We start from the raw sequence: 19,822 nt of genomic DNA, 5'->3' as shown, positions 1-19,822 counted from the left end.
AGCTTTGAAAAACATTTTATTTGTTTAGAAACCATTTTGGTTATGACATTGCTTCTTCTTTCCCTCCCACCCCACCTGTTTTTGGACAAGTCCCTAGAAATTCATCTGTGATCTAGAATTAAGACCAGGCTTACTACTCTCATTAGTTCGTTTCCTCTGAAGATTCATACTTTTGCAATATTCCCATCCATCCTGTCACACCCATTATAAATACAGTAAAATTTAGCATTTACATAGCACTTCATTTTCAAAGTACTTTCCAAGATAAAGTGGGTGGCAAGAGGCACCATTTCCATTTATGGGGGGAGGCGGGGGAAATAGACATGAAAATCCATCAGCTGGGCATCAGACAGAATTCACTGAGCAAATGGCTTCCAAGTGTATGGCTGCCATTCCCTTCTCTTTCTGCCACCTGCTGTCCTGCCTTTAGAGGCTGGTGGGTAATATGCTGTGGCCTGACCCCATCTCTAGGGAGGCTGCACTAACTCTGCCTTTATCCTTTGTTTGGGTTGGTACATGGGAGGAAGGAGGAGAGTGATATGGTCCTTACGTTAAGGATTCTTGACACATCTTACAAACTTCTACAGGGAATGGAGCAATGGCATTTGAACTGTCCTCAGCAGCTCCTGTGGTTTGTATTCTATATTGTGCATCCAGATAGGGTTTTATTTAAAAAATGGTTCTGCTATTTAAGCTGATCAAAACCACTGCCTTACAGTAAACCTCAACTTCCTAATGATTCCCGGAATTGAGACACAGTCTTTGAGGACCTTCCTAAAGGGCATATTTGACAGCCTTGTTCATGGAACTAAGTGCTTGGGTGGCAGGCACTGTATCTGGATCAACATCCTCCTTAAAGGACTTGCTCAAAGTTGCACAGCAAAGCCAACATCTGCATTTGAAGCAGTAATTCCTAGAATCTGTATTTAGTTCATTGAGGCACAATGCCTCCAGCCAATGTTTATAAGAAGCCAATTTGTTGTGAAAATAACATTTTTCAAAGTTTTCCATGTAGTGTCAGCTGTTTGAAACAGCAAACTTGGGAAGTAACTGCTGTATCTGTAAGGACTTAACGCCCCTGGATGAATGGCACCATTTGGTTTGGTTGCCAGCTGCAGGTTTAGATCAGGAAAATAGCTTATAAGGAAAGAGACAAAGCCAGAGGTGGCTCAAAATGTCTGCTGGTCTAGATGAGTCTCTAGACACAGATTAGTCTCAGTTCAGAGAGATCTAATACAAATTCTTGAGAGAGGACTCTGAAAAGGGAGTGTTTCTAGAGAGAAAATCCCAAAGCAGACCAAAGCAGGCCTGAATTCCCGGCCTACCGTGGTGTTTGGGATGTGAGGAGGAAGGGACAGAATGCCTTCTCCCTGGCATGTACCAAAAATCAGTCCACAGAAGGTGCATTTATGTGGCAAAATTACCAGACTCCAATCCTAGGCTCTTTCTTATTACCTGTAATTTAAAACATTTGGTAAAAACACAATGTATAAATAACGCTTTAAAAACAAGACCGACCTTATCCTGATAAAACAAGGCACTGTCTAGGGTTTTCTCCAGAATGGTGGCCACAGCAACTCGTACTTCTCTCACACTGCACTCCAGTAAGAAAATCCTGAAAGAAAGAGAAAGGTGGTGTGAGAAAGCAAGATACATTTCCATAACCTCAACCTCTCCAACACAGTTCCCACCTAATAGCCAAGAAACAAAAGTAGAGTCTCCTGACACTGTTAGCGCTTACAGGCCAAGTGGAGCTTTCCCAGGTCACTTCACTTCTGCTTATTCCTGCTAACTGGAATGCCACGTATTAGCCGACAAGGCTCTGTTCAAAATTCACTAAAATTCTAAGTGGCAACTATAAGAAAGTTTAAAAGATAACAAGTACTCCCATAAAGTTCAGCTCTAGAGGTATAATCAGACTCAGGTACAATTCTCTTGAAGGAAATACCTAGAGGATGTAAACAGATCCAGAATATGGGGAGCTCTACAGAGCAAACAGTCTACTCCCCAAACGAATGGCACAGCATACAAGGGGCAGGGGGACAAAGGAACGACTGATGGTCAAAAGAGCCTTAAGAGACACAGAAAGCAAAGGCCATGTGGGGACCTCACGGGATCCTGATTTGTGCAAACTCAATGGTAAAATGACGCTTCCGAGACTTTTGGATGAAATCTGAACACGGACTAGATACAAGGTGATATGAAGGAATTATATTAATTTTGTTGGTTCATGATAATGGTAAAGTACTTACATTGCTTTTTTTTTTTTTTTTTAACTTCACTGTTAGAGATGAACTTTACCTTCAGATACATGCTGAAAATTAATTGTGAAATGATATAATGTCTGAAATTTAAAATACTTCAGAGAGAAAAAAAAGCCTGCACGTGGGTGTCGTGTGTGAGAGCTGAGATAGCTAAGACAAGACAGGCAAAAGTTGACAACTTGCCTGGGGCCTGGGTACAGGAAAGGGCTCATTCTGCCTACTTCTGTGTGTGTTTAAACATTTCCACAATAAAAGGCTCTTAAAAGATGTAAACTATCCTTCATGTTAGTAGTTTGAATTCTTTAGATCAATCTGTAAGCAATATTTACTATGAATTAATTTTTTTACAACTACAGTTAGGTTTAAAGAATTGCCTTAAAAGAAGACTACACCGAGGGGCTGATCTAAAAGACGACACCACTTTATGTTTACAGTTACTAAAGCATGAATACAGTATACTTATTTTTTAGTTGTAAAAATGACTATCTTAAAAAATTGTAAAGAAATAAGTAATTAAAAAAAAAGACTATTCTTCGAACACAAAATCATAGCAATTGATAGTGATGAGTAATTGGTCTTTATAAAGAAAGAAACAAACTATAATAAACTCTATCAGGAAGAATGTAGAAGTACTTCACCAGGATTCTTGAGCATTAGGAATACTAAGAAACCAAAAACATACTACCCAAAGGACGTTACAGCTTCTCTGGAGAAATTTAAAAGCAAGCCTGCTTGGATATAAGGGAATGAATAAAATATTTGCTATGTTCCTTCCAAATGGATGGTGTTTCTATAACATTCTAAGGCTTGCACAATGCTCAGGAGTCCTGTTGGAAAGATATTTTGGAATCAAACTAGAAAAAATGGTTATCTCTAATGCAAACTCTAAAGGGAAAGGCGTATAGTACACAGCACTTCACAGAAATGCTTACTGACCCTTTTTATGAATTATATGGATATATATGCATGTATACATGCATGAATAAGTATCTGGGTGCTTGCTATTTGCCAGCCTCTTTGTGTCTAGTCGGGAATGAAATGAACCTGGCTTCTGGCCTCAAGAAGCTGAAGTTGTAGTGGAGGAGATGGGCAGAAAAACAGGGAGCAGACTAGCAGGCAAACATCCGTTAGACTGTGTGACTGGGAACAACCTCTCAGAGCAAATGTTATTCATGCTGATGTCTGAAGGAGAAGTCACTTACTATGTGAAGAGGGGAGGACAGTGTTCCAGATAAAGAATAACAGGTGCAAGGACCTTGAGGCAGGAAAATAAGCTCGGCGGGTTCAAGGAATCAATAAGCCAGTATGGCTAAAGCCTGATAAGCAGGGAGAGGGTCAAGGAAAGCCTGGAAGGACAAAAACCAGATCAAGCAAGGCCTTGTGGGCAGTGGTGAAAATTTTGGATTTTATTCTGAGTCTAATAGGATTCCGTTGAAGAATTTTTAACCAGAGAGGTAATGTGATCTAATTTGTTTAAAAAAGAACAGTTCTGTTGCTGAATGAAATAGATTAGAGGGAAAAGTGGAGATATCAAGTAGGCAAATAAATGTTTGGAGCTCAGACCTAGAGAGGAAGGGGATCAGGGACCAGCAGTTCTGAAAAGATCTCTAACTTACCACCAGACTGATTGCCTTGTGGGAAGAGACTTGCGTTTCTGAATTCCCTGTTGTGTGTTTGTTTTGAGAGAAAACAGAGCATATTTGTATGCTGGCAGAAGTGACAGAAGTGATAGAAAATTCTAGAAAGTAAAGATGCAAGAATTAAGAGTGAGATACTTAAAGGGTCCACTTCCTTGAGAAGGTCAGGACATGCAAAGAGACTCATTTTGAGAGAAGAGGGGATACTTCCTCCACAATAAAGAGAGGAAAGGGCAAGCTGGAACAGACTCTGGCAGGTGTGCTGCATCTGTGGTTGGGGTAGGGAATGCTCATTTGCTAATCTGTACTTCCTCAGTGACGTTGAGCAGCTAGGAGCAGGCACAGTTGAGGAGAGTGAAGGAGAAGCCCAATGGGAATAGAGGAGACGGGACACCAGAGACCACAGCAGTGCTTGCTGGAACCCCACATAAATGTTGAACTACCAAGGAAGGACAGGAGAAGCTGACTTGATGAGGATGATCAGAAGTAAAGTATAAACATTCATAGTGATTGGAGCATTCTGAATTTCTGCCAGAAAAGCAACTTTTCTTTTTTAAATTTCAGGTACACATATAGATGTACTATCATAGGTAATACACTATCAGTAGCTTTTTTTTTTTGAGACAGAGTCGCCAGACTGGAGTGTAGTGACGCGATCTCAGCTCACTGCAACCTCCGCCTCCCGAGTTCAAGCGATTCTCCTGCCTCAGCCTCCCAAGTAGCTGGGCCTACAGGCACCCACCACCATGCCCAGCTAATTTTTTTTTGTATTTTTAGTAGAGATGGGGTTTCACCATGTTGGCCAGGATGGTCTCAATCTCTTGACCTTGTGGTCTGCCTGCCTCAGCCTCCCAAAGTGTTGGGATTACAGGCGTGAGCCACTGTGCCCGGCCGACCAGTAGATTTTAAAAAAATTATTTTTTAGTCACAATCCAAACACAGTTAGACAATATTGTGAACTATGGTAACCTGGGATTGTTTATCTCTTTCCACCAGATTCTGAGTCCCTGAGGGGAAAGACTTGCGTCTTTGATCCCCTTGAGCCATAACAGGGGTTTAGGACCCACGTGCCTATGAGCACCTGGCAGGCAATCTGCCTCACAGGCTCTTCTTGCGGTCACTGAATACTTGCCTGAGATGATTTTAGAGTGACCTGAATAATTTCCTCACTGTTTCAGTGAAGAGAGTTTAAAACGGACTTTAAGCAGAAAAATAATTTCAAGTTGAAATAAAAAGGGTTATAAGAAACTTCAGCTCTAAATCACTGGAAGAGACACAAATTTCTTTCAATTAAAAGACTCCAACACTTACTTTATCAATTCTCGTCCTTCAGAACTAATAAAATATTCAACTAACCACTGACAAGCATCAAAACTTTTTGAAAGCAATGCTTCAATGGTAGCAATCCATTCTTCAGTATCAACCCTTTAAAAAGAAGCAGAGACAGCAATGTTAGGAGCATGAGCCCAGCCAATGACCCCATGCAGTGTCACTCTTACTGGTTCTTATTTCTATCTATCAATGTCTGTCTCTCTGTCTGCCTATCGGGGTAGGGTGGAGGGATAAGAGACACTCAATGACTGCCCACTACCATGGCTCAGTGTACTCTGGAAGCCAGTGCTTTGCATTCCTTGGCTCCTTATGTTGTGGCTCATCTTTCCCCACAAACAAAAACATGTAAAGAAGCTTAAGTCTTAGACTTTACCTTCCTTCTGCATCTTTACCAAACATCTCTAATTGGAAAAAAGGCCTGAACTATATAGCATTTTGTTTTGTTCAATTAATTTACACTCACAAAATGTCCACTTTCAGAATAACTTACATTTACATTTTTATACTTTATTGCTAAAATCGTTAATATTCTACCTTATGAAATAAAAAAAAAATTCAGGCAGAAAAAAGGCATAATGACTATTCTACCCATGCCCTCATAACACCTCCCTTACATCCCTCAATGTCCCAAAATGATCATTGTGTGTAATGACCATATAAACAAAATGGAAATAGTGTGCAACGTGTAAAGAGCATGAGCAAATTTCACAAACAGAAGTGACCAAGTGTCCTTAATTAATCCTATGCCATTAGGACATAAAAATCCATGCCATCTGGACATTAAAAGAAAGGAATACATTATTTTTTCTTTTTCAATCAAATACTAAAGACTGAGATCACTTAATATATCTTTGATTATTACACATAAAAATGAAGTTGTCACTATATATATTTTTTTCTCAAGAGTTTCTTGACTGCAAAATCTGTCCAAAAACCTCTCCACACTTGGAGAAGTTGACTTTGCTAGTGAGGGAAAAGTCTGGGAACTTCAGTGGTCTTTTAACTCTAACTGGTCTCCTCATCCTGGGTCTCCCTTTACTCTAGGTATATTCTACAAACCACTGCTCAATACTCTTCATTCTTCACTCATTTATTCACAACTACTTATCCAGAACCTATAATGTGCAGGCACCTTATAAGGTGCTGAAGATAAAAACCAATGATGAGGCCAGGCGTAGTGGCTCATGCCTGTAATCCCTGCACTTTGGGAGGTCAAGGCAGGTGGATCATCTGAGGTCAGGAGTTCAAGAGTAGCTTGATCAACACAGCAAAACTCTGTCTCTACTAAAAATACAAAAATTAACTGGATGTGGTGGTGCATGCCTGTAATCCCAGCTACTTGGGAGGCTGAGGTAGAAGAATCGCTTGAACCTGGGACGCAGAGGTTGCAGTGAACTGAGATCGTGCCACTGCACTCCGGCCTGGGCAACAGAGTGAGACTCCACCTCAAAAAACAAAACAAAACAAAACAAAAAAACCATAAAACCAATGATGAATAAGATATAGTCATGTCTGTAAAGTTTCTAAGGCAGAGGTCCCCAACCTCTGGGCCATGGACCAGTACCGGTCTGGGACCTGTTAGGAACAGCCTGAGCTCCACTTCCCGTCAGATCAGTGGTAGCATTTGATTCTCATAGGAGCAAGAACCCTATTGTGAACTGCACATGTGAGGGATCTAGGCTGTGCATTCCCTATGAGAATCTAATTGTCCCTTAACCCTCTCTTCTGTGGAAAAATTGTCTTCCATGAAACCAGTCCCTGTTGCTAAAAATATTGGAGACTGTTGTTCTAAGACATTACTCTGGACATACTTCCCTGTTCAAAAATCTTTCATGATCTCCCACTGAACAGAGCCCAAACTCCCTGCTCTGGTACTAAGGGCACTCAGTGAGTTCCAAACCCAATATTCAGCCTCAGCTCCAGGAGTCTCTCACCCGTCCTAGTAAAACACAATTAGTCACTCATGGTTCCCTAGGCCAAGTCTTGTCTGTTACTCAGGCTTTCCCTTCTGCCTAAAATGAGCCCTCTGTGTTTCTCTGTTTTGCCTTTCAAAACCCTCTGAGAACATCAGTGTCTTACAGCCTACTCTAATCTCCTTAACTGGGTATGATTTTGCCCAATTCCAAGATGTACAGAATTTATGCCCATTCTCTTTTTAGGTATTTCTCTTTTGCTTGATCTATTCTGTCCATTAGATTAGAAGTTTCTTAAAGCTAGAGAACATGTCTTAGTCTTCTGAATAAAATTAGCTAGTTGCTTTCACAATATTTTAAAATTATAAATTCAACTTCAACTGAATTAACCAGTGCCCTTTGTCACAACAGATTATCAAAACGTATCACTTCTCACCTGAGTTTCTTCTTTGTCCGTAGATAAGTTTGAAAAAGGAATTGAATAGCAAGCTGTAAGCTCACCTTTGCCATGCAAGGATAATATGGATGCTTTAATTTAGTCTAAGAGGGAAACATGAAAGAGGACGTTTTTCACAGAAGTTTTATAGATTATTACACATTGTTACGAACTAAATATGACACAATATATGAATATGATATACACACATGATAAAGTTAAATACTAATAAGAATCTAGCCAGTTCATTATAAAAAATGTTCCATTTAAATTTTTAAAAAGGTTAAGAAAAGACATCTTCTTCATTTCTTTTATGAAATCCTCTCAAAACAGTTGTTAGACCACAGGAATGCTAAGTCATCAAGAGACTAAGAACACTGTTTTCCCTTATTGGCAAATTATAATCATGGTACTCAAGGAAAAGTAGTTGAAAGTTAATCTTTAGTCTTGTAACATTTTATTACAAATTAGGAATCTCCACAAAGCCCAGTATCCATTGACATGAGTTCACAGTTACAGCTATTCCAAGATTCTTCTATAAATGTAAACAAGGGCACTTTAGAAAGCCAGTATGTGGGAAACTCACACCTCCCCACCATCTATATTATACATTCAGAATGCTGCCTGCATTTTAATATTACCTAATACAGGCTACATTTATGGGAAAATCTTTTTGCATCTAATCTGAATGCTAACTACTGAGATTGAAGACGAATCACTGAATGCTTTCGCTAAAATATATTTAACTGTAATCTTTCTTATTTCTAAGAATTCAATTAGCTACTTACAGCATTCAACGAAGCTAAAGACAAAACAAAACTGAAATAATCACTACTGTACACATCTCTATTCTTCATAAACTTGAGGTTCTCATCTCTCACCATCTACAAAAGAAGATTAATAATTATTTTTATGATATGGAAAAATATTCAATATGTGAAGGACATTTCTAATGATATGTAAAAATATAGGTAAAAAGCACTTATAAAAAGTGAATTATAATTTTTAATTCCCCTTTCTCAAGTTTTGAACTTTCAAAAGAGGAGAGAGAAAACCTTCCTTTGGAATATAAGATGTTATAAGAACTATTATTCATTAAACCATACCCTTTTGGGAAATTCAGGTAAACTGTCACATGAAGGACAAATAAATTCTAACTCGGTATTTTAGGCAGAAGGGGACAAATAGAGCTCTCCCAAGCACAACCAACTCCATGCTTCCTTTGTGTCAGATGGCTTAATTCTCTCTCTTTCTTAATGTAAGACTCCGTATTTTTCTCAAAGTCTCTTGTTCTAGCTACTGAGCTTTTGATTAATTAGTGTATAAAGTCTGGACTGAGTAGACAGTTCTGAATTTAGATCCTTGCCCTGTGACACTGGCACGTGTTTCTTCTTTTCTGAACCTGTTTTTCCATCCAAAAAATGAGAATAAAACCTGATACTGCACAATAATCTTTTACAAATTAAAGATTTGCTTCAAGCACGTAGCACACAGTAGGTGTTCAATAAATAATGGCCAATCATTGTCTTATTAGTCCTACTCAAAGGTTATGAACCTTGTTTTTCTCTCCGGACAAAATAAGTTTATTTTGGCAACATGGTTTCTTTACTGCCCACTCCCCACAACATTGTTTATTTGTGACATCTCACACTCACACAGCAGGTCAGTGATTGTGCCTGCCAATCCTGAGTGTGTATTCATACTTGTGTTCTTAGCACTCCATGGCTCTAGCTCTATGGTCCCCTCTGTGGCGTGGCGTAAAAGTTTCATGAGACAAGTGTGTCAGATGATGTAGCACCAGTGGTACGACTAACCCAGCAGGAGTACTTCTGGACCTACTGGATACATTTTGATGTCCACGTGGACATTCCCTCTTAGAATTTTTTATATGGTTCTTACCTGGTATATTCGAGCAGGCATTTTCTCCACAAACAGTCCTTTCTTCTCACCTTTTTTAACCAGCTTGGTAAGAATAGACAGCCGGTCATTGTTAGGCCTATGGGGCCGAGGAGATGACTGAGGTGAAATTTCTGGTGAAGATGGAGCTGACCTAAGAGACAGAATCAGAAAATTTCGTCTAGTATAAAATGGCTATTTTTTCAGTAGTTAGTAAGACTTGCCACATTCACATAAACAGGGTATTAGACTTAAAGTATTTGATTATTATACATGTATCGAAACATAAAACTGTACCACATGAATATATATGATCGTAATGTATCAATTAAGAAATGAAAAAATGCAATACCTTCTAATTAGTTGGGAGAACTGATTGACATTATAGAAGATAAAATAGTGCAGGACAAACTTTAACAGAAATTTTTACTTAATTGGCATATGAGATTTAACATTTAGTAAGCACAAAAATGAATTCTTTCTACATATTATTGTGAGATATCTTTCCCAGCCATTAAAAAGCAGTGAAATAAACTTATCTTAGAGCCATACACTCAAAGTCTTGTAAGAACAAAGTATTAAACCAAGTTTTCAAATTTAATAAAACACATATAGTCATATTTCTCACATGAAAAAGTAAACACTTTCCTGACCCAACACATTAAAAGGCAAATTCACCAACGACAGGACCTTTAAAAAACAACAACATTCTGACAGTGCTGGCACAGTACTGTGCTTTGGACAGAAAGTGTATTCAACAAATGCTGCTAACATCAAAAAAAAAAAAAAAAAAAAAAAAGGTCCAGGTGTAGTGACTTATGCCTATAATCCCAGCACTTTGGGAGGCCTAGGTGGGAGGATTGCTTGGGCCCAGGAGTTCCAGACCAGCCTGGGCAACATTGGGAGACCTTGTCTTTACAAAAAACAAACAAACCAAATATCTGAGCCTGGTGTCTCTTGCCTGTGGTCCCAGCTATTCGGGAGGCTGAGGTGGAAGAATCGCTTCAGCCTGGGAGGTCAAGGCTACAGTGAGCTATGATCATGCCACTGCACTCCAGCCTGGGTGACAGAGTGAGACCACTCTGTCTCAAAAAAACAAAAAACAAAACACTTCAACTCTAGAATGATTTAACTTACGTGCATCTTTCTAAATATGTAACAACCTATTGCCAAGAAAATAACCAGGAAGCAATAAGGAAATGGATTTATTTTCTTTTTGGAATTCTTTAGAATTTCTCTCCAGCTTAGCTAATTATCTTTAAAAGCTCAAATAGTATATTCTCATAGACCACATCATCACCACAGAAATCACACAGCAAATTACAGGGAAGAGTCACTTACAGAGAGAGATCCTCAGCTTCCTGCCGTACAACGCTGACTCGACTTTTCTTTGGTAATACTGGGGAGTTCTGATCAGACACCCTTTGGTAGAAAAGCATATAGGCATTCCAGTATCTTCGGCGTACATCAGTGTATGGGTTTGCTTTATAACAAGACATTAAGAAAGACATCTGTAAGTAAAAGCTTTTCTTGTCTTGACAATCTAAAACAAAGGGCCCATTATTCCAGTAAGTAGTTAACTACTCCCTAAATTTGTAAAATGCAAAGTGTTAAGTAAAATATGAGTGTCTCTAGAGTAGTGCTTAGCATGGAAGTCAGGATACTTCAGTTCTGGGCCTAAGATTGATCTCTTACTTGGAAGTGATATAGGCGGGGGCAAGGAATAAGGGAGCAGTATGGTAATGGAGTAAGAGAAAGAAGGTAAGTATCCTAGGGAGGTCTAAATGTAAGCAAATAGCAAGTGACATTTAAAAATATGTTATGTGGCACAGGATGGGATAACTGGCCTCACTTAACTATTTCTGCCATGATCGGCCAAATCTAGGTAAATTCTGACAATACTATATCCAACCCGTAAAGGTTACCACCATACGATGCACGACTATAATGGCATGGTATCAAAATCTAATACAGTGAATCCAATACAGCTAAAAATTTAGAAATACCACTAGAAGATTTCAAAATCAGGTTTCTGAAATGCCAAGGTCTCCGTCAAATAGCTTTTTATCAAAGAGCAAGTTCTGATTGGGTTGTGCTTCTCCTCATACTCTTTTCTCCTGGGAGTGGGGGTTGTGGAGGGGAAGACTGCTTTGCCACACTGCATAATAAATATGGTTTTAAAAACACAGGTGCTAGAAATGTCTTCTCTAATTAGTCACACCTCTATATTAGTGAAAAGGAAATCTGAAAATTTTAATGGATAACTACTTCCAAAACTATTTTTAAGGTTCAATTTCTGTACTCATTAGTTTCTCTTTGATGTTCATTTCATCCTTTTAACTTACTCCCAGCTCCCCTACCTATCCCTCAAGGTTGTTGTAAGAAATTATTTAAAAAATTTTTATAAACACCTTGAACATTTTCACGCTGGTTATTAAAGAGCTTGCTCATGGTTCTATAGCTAGAATAGTAGTATAATAAAAATAACAAAATCTGCTGTTTTTATATAAAGAATACTATTAATTTTTATAGAAAACTATAAATAAAAAATGGAAAATATCCATTTGTAAATACTTACTCTGATCATAAACTTTTGGTCTATATTCTCCTCCAAAGCATTCATACTCCAGGGTCTCATCATTTAGGTCAAATTCTTCTATAACTGTGTCATTAAATTTATACCACTTTCCTTTTCCACACCCTCTAGAGCCCGGAAATCAGACAAACATCATAAGGTTAAAAAAATCAACATTCTCATCCTTAGCATTTATCTCTATGTACTGTCTACAAATAAAGCAGGTGATTATCATTTGAAATACATAAGAAATATATAGTAACAATTATTTCAATTTCTAAAACAACTTTTCAAACTGAAGGGGTAAAACCAGTTGCACTAAGCTTTAAAACTTCAAAATGAAACACAGTCAAGAACAATGCCAAAGTGTGTCTGCACCACAGTGGTGAGTATGGATGATAAGGGAGAGAAGGCGAGGGCAGAAAGTGAGTAAGTGCTGCCTCAGGAAACCCTTACCGCCTGTCCTTAATGAAGGAATAGTAGTGGCCTGCGTGTGCCTGCCCACTGTGTACGATGACACCGACAAGTTCATAGTTTTCTGTGAGGGCAACCTTTTTTCGTGGGGATCCTCCACCTCCCTGATCCATACTTCGCCCATTTTCCCCAACTTCAGAAGAAGAATCTTGGCGAGCCATTCCTGAAACTGTGTAAGGCTCCATGTTTAGCATCCAGGGAAACTACGTAAAAGCAAAAAGACCATATTAACATTGATTAGTAACGTATACAGCAGTACCCAGTTAAGTGAGATCCAAATAAGAGGATGTGTTTTCCTAGTTTAAGCTAGGAACAACTATGTGTTTTCCTAGTTTAAGCTAGGAACAATTCAAGTATAAAATCTCAGAAATGCTAAGTCTGGGAATGTCTAAAGTAGTCTCTGGTTTGAGCACTAAGGAAGGCATTTTCCTTCACAGTAATCACTAGGGTGCCTTCTAGAAATGAGGGCGACTGTTTCCAGATCTGCCTATTCCAGTAGCAGCAACTGCCTAAGACAACGGGGCTCTTCATAATGCTGAGACAACAGCCTTGACATGGTAGACGGAATATGAAAACAGAAAAAGGAAAAAAAAGGAGTGAGGAAATGAATGGTTGTGAAAAATTTCAGGAAGATAAAAAGTTACCCTTATTTGTTCATCATATTTAATGGAACGTCCACTTTCCCAGTCAAATCCAAATCTCATTAGGTGAATTACCAAGACGCTAGGTAAAGATTTAATACAGGTCCTTTTCACTGTTATTCTCTAAAGACAAAAAAAAAGAAAAAAGAGCAAATATGAATGATCTCCATGGAGAAAATAAAACAGCACAGTAATTAAGGCAAAGGTCTTCCTGACCCATGTGAAAACAAGTAATGACACAATCTAATGGAAATAACAATATGAGCTTACTACTGATTTTACATAAAACCAAGACACACTATGTGAATAACAAATTAATCTTGTTTTTTAAAAAGGGCAAACTTAATACCTTTTCTTTACACTTTTCACAGTAGTACGCGTTACTTCCCTCTAGAACTTCTCCTCTAACGAATTGGTCCAAAGAAATTTCCAAACTCTGACAAGAAGTCACTCCTAGATTGAGAGCCATGAAAGCTTCTTCACGCTCATATCTGATTAGGAAATAACAGAAAACCCACAATCAGCAATGGAATTTAAAACTCTTCAATTACCATAATTGAACACAGAACTACATTTTTAATCTGGGAGTCCCTCAATATTTTAAAAGTCCATTAATAAGTTAAAATGCCACTTTGTGACAATTTAGAATTGCTTAAAATTATGAATTTCAATGAATATTTTCTTAAGCCCACAAAGAAATTTTTTCTACTTCTGGAAGTAGAAACCAAAGAAATTTAAGTCACTAAATACTTATAGATCTATTGAGAGGGAGAGGGTTCTAAGTCTCTTAACAAATGCAAAATTTACAATATACTAGACAAATCACTTCAAAATGATATTTATTTTTCCTGTCAGTGATATCTTCACTCACCTGTGAGGACAGTCTTTACAGATCTTCTGATCAGAGTAGATGCCCTGAAATGTATTCTTAAAAATTTGGTCTCTCCCCATTTTCTGTTGGAATGAAAAGTTACAATTTTAAGTGATGCCTCCAGAACTTATGAGTATATAGAATTTTATTAACACATTGCAATTTAAGGGCCAAAACAAAATGAGTCATTCTGGCAGTGTCAGCTGCGATAAATGGAGGCCAAACCCATTATTGGTTCCACCGTCAGAGTGATGCAGACGATCAGAAGAGGAAGAGGAGGAGGAGGAGGGATGGGTCAGGTAGAGCTAATGACAACAGAATGTTCTCCAGGGTGATTCCGAATCCTTCTCCCTGTGCTACAAGGACCAAGTTAGGGGCAACTCTCGGCAATCTTTTCTTTTTTCTTGTGGATAGAATGCCATCAATTTGCAAGTTACTTTATAAAATGGAAGAATTGTGCCTACTGATGAGAGGCCAATGCTGGCAGTGACAGCAGGATCTGAGAAGGCAATACCGTTTAGGAAGTCTGCCACATGGCTTACAGGGTTGAGGTAGAGAGCTTTGGGTTTCAACAGCACCACAAATAACCTTTGAAACTGGCTCCTTTCTCCCCTTTGCCAGAGCACTCTCTGCTCTGCACAGGGCGGTCAGCTCACTGCTGACTACAGCACTCTTCTGAGGCCAGATTATTTCAGTGGACACACAGAATATGTAGGTAGGAATGGCTATTATTATGTAGTAGAGATTAAGAGTTACATACTTCATTGAGCGTTAGATGAATTAAGAAAATATACAATTCTAGGCCAGGCACAGTACCTCACGCCTGTAATCCCAGCACTTTGGGAAGCTCTGAGGTGGGTGAATCATTGGAGGCCAGGAGTTTGAGACCAGCCTGACCAACATGGTGAAACCCAATCTCTGCCAAAAAATAAAAAAAATAGCCAGGCGTGGTGGTGCACACCTGTGATCCCAGCTACTCGGGAGGCTGAAGTGCAAGAATCTCTTGTACCTGGAAGGTAGAGGTTGCAGTGAGCTGAGATTGTGCCACTGCACTCCACTCTGGGTGACAGAGCGAGACTCTGTCTCAAAAAAACGAAAAGAAAAAAAAAAGAGAAAATATACAATTCTATTGATCTGTGTTATGTTTTGATGTTTAAAAACAGAATACATTATAGTTCTTATGTTAAAGATAATCAGTTTCTGATTTGTCAGTTTCATAGTAACCTCAAATTCTAAGACACTATTCTCATACTATAATTAGAGTTTGAGGGAGTTAGAGGGAAAGTAAAACTTTTATTACCTTGAGATATTCATCCATCTGATCAATGAGACTAGTAAAGAATTCATATGCATCCTGCTGTTCTCTCACATAAAGTTCTTTATTCCACATCTTGAAAATCTATATAACAAAAATTAAATGTTTTTAAAGGAAAAGTAGCAATTTCTGAATGTGGTAGAAAGGGAACATAAAAGAGCACTTAAATGCTTCTAAAAATCAGGTTCACTATTAGGATGTGAACATTTCTAGTAAAGTGAGACTAGCTTGTATTCAGCCATCCACCCTTTTTCCTAGTCCCCTTACAATCATAATAAGTCTCTGAAATCAGAAGTGGATACTGGGTAAGATCTAGGCCATGAAACAGAGAATTTCTCTCTTAGAAACTAATCAACCTATGGGGAAAAACACAAGGTGATCCTCCAATATGTGAAACACGGTACAGCAATGTTTCAAAATAATGTTCTTGGCCGGGTGTGGTACCTCACGCCTGTAATCCCAGCACTCTGGGAGGCTGAGGCGGGCAGATCACCTGAGGTCGGGAGTTCAAGACCAGCCTGACCAACACGGAGAAACCCCATCTCTACTAAAAATACAAAATTAGCCGGGCATGGGGTGCGTGCCTGTAATCCCAGTTACTTGGGAGGCTGAGGCAGGAGAATCGCTTGAACTCGGGAGGTGGAGGATGGCGTGAGCCAAGATCGCACCACTGCACTCCAGCCTGGGCAACAAGAGCGAAACTCCGTCTCAAAAAACTTTAAGTGTTCTTTATTTAAAGACATTAGTGAAACTGGCACAGGGTCAGGGGAATGATATGAACAAATATTGCAAAGAGCTAAAATAAGAATCATGAAAAATATTCAAAACAATTAAGATGAGCAAATTCCTAGGAATTATGAATGACTATTCTCCACATTCTAATGATTTGAAACCAAGTACCAATTTCAACAAGGGTATAACAAATCCTTTTACAGTTTTTTGGCAAGGAATTAGTCTAAAGTTAATAAAAACAAAAAACCATTATCATTAGAGAAAGAATGTAGCCAAACTCCAAATATTTAACATCTTTAAATCTCAAGAGTTACTGGGTGAAATACCTTCCAAAAATTCTCAGGTACATAATACTGCAGCTTGCTTTCCATTAAATGCCCAAAGAGAGACTGCACTTGGTAAAACACACTATCATCTGGATTGTCTGTGTCATCATCCACCGAAAGTAATGACTGCACAGAAAAGAAACATTATCAAGCTTGAAATATTTAAAATGCTTCACAGGTAACTCTGACATATGTACACGTTAGTACCCACATTACTTTTTTAGAATGTTATGTATGTTTGAACATGGCTGTAATGCTGCAGATATTTAACTTCAGTAATTTCTATCTGGTTTAATTATGAACAAATCATGTCCTTAAGCTCTGATTATGAAAATTGGTCTAGTAATAAGTGCAGCCCAATACACATGGAATACTCTCAAAACCACTGACTACCATATTACAAGCCACTGCCATATTATTGTAAAGTGCTCATGGTAGACCCCATATATTTCTAAAATACTAAAATTGTAACCTTATGGAACATAATTTAAAAACAACTTTGGAGTTCAAAATTCACATTAGGCCAAGTCCATCTGTAATACAGGCAGCTTATTACAACAGCAGCTTTATAAAAATGTGTGATTATAAACAACATGTCTCTACACATCTCAGGAGCTACTAAAGAATCGCCATGTCTCGTTTTAGCAAACCCCAAAAGCAATAAAAAACTATGAAACAATTTTCAAGTAACGCACATATTATCTATCATACCAAAAAGGACAGAAAAAGGAAATCACCTCAGGGAGCCCAGGTTGCATATACAGCTGCTGGAAGACTGCATTCATATAACAAGTTGCACCACCATTCCTCAGCCCCACAAACCCTGAACTGGACCTGCTATCCACTGGGGGAAGGTACTGGGAAAGAGAGGAATAGAAACAGCAGAGGAGGAGAATGAGCATCTCTGCCACAGACACATTTACACTATAGCTATGTGGGAGATACATTCACAGATTTATCCATCCAGCATGTTATGAAAGCTATGCTGGCAAAAACCTATGTTCATGAAGTACTTCTGCAGATGCCGATATAATTATCAAATACTGCTATCTCAATGTTGCTTTTTCATTCATAAAATACCTGGCAGATAGGTGTATATTTATCTATTTATATAGTCACTTATCATTCAACAAATATTGATTAAATACCCTACTATATGCCAGGCACTGTGCATGGGATATAAGAGAGAACAGAAATGTGCATGGCTCCTGATCTCAAGGCGCTTATAGTCTATTAGGGTAAAGAGGCATAATCAAGCAAATGTCCTGATATATATTCATGAATTAAGGTAGTACTCTGAAAAAAAGGAATGTGAGTCTAGGAAGTGATTACCATGAAGGATCCTGACCAATCTGGATGGTAAAAGAAGGCTCATATTGTAATTCCTTTTAGAGAAGGTAACATTCTTCTATTAAACTTTTTCCAGTAAACATATAATTAAATAGGTGATTATCCTACCATTTTACTTACAAGTGTTTTGAAATAACACAGACCCTAGTACAGAGCTTTTCTGGGTAGAAATGATCCAGAAAAAGCATAGTGGATAAAGTTCAACATGGCATTTCTCCACGTGGAAAAGGATACTGTAATTTTACACTTTGAAATGCTATTACAGCAAGATCTTGGTTCTCATGCCATGACCAGAATCATGTTATCTGCACATATCAAGTATCTGCATCCATGTAATAACCAACTAGCAGACATAAATGTGTAGGTCTTCTAGACCTCAAGCAATTGCTAAATATTACTTATTCTTCAATAACATCAGACATATACTTAGAGCAGGATTATTTCTAAGACCTAATTAACACCGAAATTTATTTGTAGTCCAAAGCATAGATTAAAAAAAACTGGTTTATAACAGTGTTAAAAATATAAATATCTAACACAGATATTGCCTTCATTATGCGTAAGGAAAAACATAAAAAGTTCAAAAATCTGATTAAATAAATGCATATAAAGTAACACATAACCTACAAACTAAAGCATTATAAACCCATTTTGATCAATCAAAACCATTTCCAATTTATGACAGCCCACACTTCTAAGTCTTTGCCAAGTGCTATTCCCTCTATTTAGGACATCTGTCCCCACTTCCTTTCCTACCTAACCCCTCTGTTCTGTAATACTTAACTCAGGCATCTAGAGGGTAAGTCTGGTTTTCTGTGATGTTAGAGAACACAAAAGGCAGCTTTGAAAGCATCCTCCCATTTCTGGTCTGGTACTCCAGTGGACCTGTAATATACTTCCCTCTCGCAGATCCCAACATACACTAAGCTATTTCATGGCTCCATAGCTTTGTTCATATTCTTCACATTACTGGAATGGAATGACCTTCCCACCTTGCTTCACCGGGCTCACTAGTTTTTACGGCCCTATTTTAAGTTTCATCTCCTCTAAGAAGCCTTCTGAGCTGGTGGTAAAGTGCCTCTCTGTGTTAGTAGAGCATTCCGGACATACCTCTATCTTGTATCGTATCACATTATACTGAAATTATCTGCTTATGGGCCTCTTTCACTATACACTGACCTGCTTGAGGGCTAGGATCCTATTTCCATTTTTGAGCTCCAAAAGCCAAATATGCCTCTTAGCACATACTAATCTCAATAAATCTTCATTGAATTTAACTGAACATAGGCTGTACTGTGATAGAGCCAGTGTCTACTTGACTTGTATCTCTAGGGTCTGGCCTATGCCCAGCATAAAGTTGCTCAAAAAATAGGTTGGAATGCTACTTTTTACTTATTTACTTGGTAGTTATTTTAGAATAACTACCAAGCAACTTGAAAATGTCTCTCCCTCTTTAATTAAAAGGATACTATTTCACAATATATTCAGTATATTAGAGTGATACTATAGCTTATACTTGATTTGAGTATGTGAACACAGTAAGCAAAATAATAATACTGACTTTCTTTGTGGTCAGCAGAATGCAAATACAGTCTTAAAATTATATGTTTAAGAGATCATTCTAAAAAAATTAAGTTCATCAAGGTCTAGAAAACCTACATCAAACTCCTTGGTAAGAGCAGGGTCAGGTTGGTGATGCATAGAAAGCAGTTCTTTTATAATAATTTGAAGATTTGAAGGTGAACTATCAGCCAACATCACAAGGACTTCATAGGCTGCCAATCGGCTATTCGCTGTACTACACCTACAAACAAGACACAAGTCAATTTCAACAATGAATAGTCTACTTAAATTACTCATTAAACTAAAACAACAGTTGGAATTAGAAGAGCTCCAATTTGTCCAATTTGAGGATAAACATACTTAAGTCAGGTCTAACCCCAGACATCTAGTAATCTAGAGGTCATGAATACAGAAGGAATTAATAACTATCTTCTTGGCCTGATGATAAAGTAGCAAAATTCTTTCACTTATGATCAGAGGAGTCTTATCTAATGAAT

General features: G+C 38.2%; 1 protein-coding gene across 4 annotated transcripts in view; it reads right to left on the bottom strand.

Moving 5' to 3' along the window:
- Positions 1 to 19,822, bottom strand: part of LOC105495244 (ubiquitin specific peptidase 24) — a 149,884-nt gene that overhangs the window by 18,705 nt on the left and 111,357 nt on the right. For all 4 annotated transcript variants that reach the window (XM_071092605.1, XM_071092601.1, XM_071092597.1 and 1 more), the window contains exons 42-56: positions 19,422 to 19,566; positions 17,150 to 17,269; positions 16,413 to 16,538; positions 15,340 to 15,438; positions 14,040 to 14,122; positions 13,518 to 13,659; positions 13,172 to 13,291; positions 12,510 to 12,730; positions 12,057 to 12,181; positions 10,820 to 10,961; positions 9,482 to 9,632; positions 8,371 to 8,466; positions 7,583 to 7,686; positions 5,213 to 5,326; positions 1,519 to 1,615 (exon numbers count right to left, since the gene is read on the bottom strand). In XM_071092605.1, coding sequence (XP_070948706.1) covers positions 1,519 to 1,615; positions 5,213 to 5,326; positions 7,583 to 7,686; positions 8,371 to 8,466; positions 9,482 to 9,632; positions 10,820 to 10,961; positions 12,057 to 12,181; positions 12,510 to 12,730; positions 13,172 to 13,291; positions 13,518 to 13,659; positions 14,040 to 14,122; positions 15,340 to 15,438; positions 16,413 to 16,538; positions 17,150 to 17,269; positions 19,422 to 19,566 — 1,885 coding nt within the window. The remainder of the gene's footprint in view (positions 1 to 1,518; positions 1,616 to 5,212; positions 5,327 to 7,582; positions 7,687 to 8,370; positions 8,467 to 9,481; positions 9,633 to 10,819; positions 10,962 to 12,056; positions 12,182 to 12,509; positions 12,731 to 13,171; positions 13,292 to 13,517; positions 13,660 to 14,039; positions 14,123 to 15,339; positions 15,439 to 16,412; positions 16,539 to 17,149; positions 17,270 to 19,421; positions 19,567 to 19,822) is intronic.

The sequence above is a fragment of the Macaca nemestrina genome, chromosome 1, assembly GCF_043159975.1.
Source record: "Macaca nemestrina isolate mMacNem1 chromosome 1, mMacNem.hap1, whole genome shotgun sequence".
In the NCBI taxonomy this organism is placed as follows: domain Eukaryota; kingdom Metazoa; phylum Chordata; class Mammalia; order Primates; family Cercopithecidae; genus Macaca; species Macaca nemestrina.
Note: the sequence above shows the minus strand (reverse complement) of the source record. Positions and strands in the feature narration are given on the sequence as shown.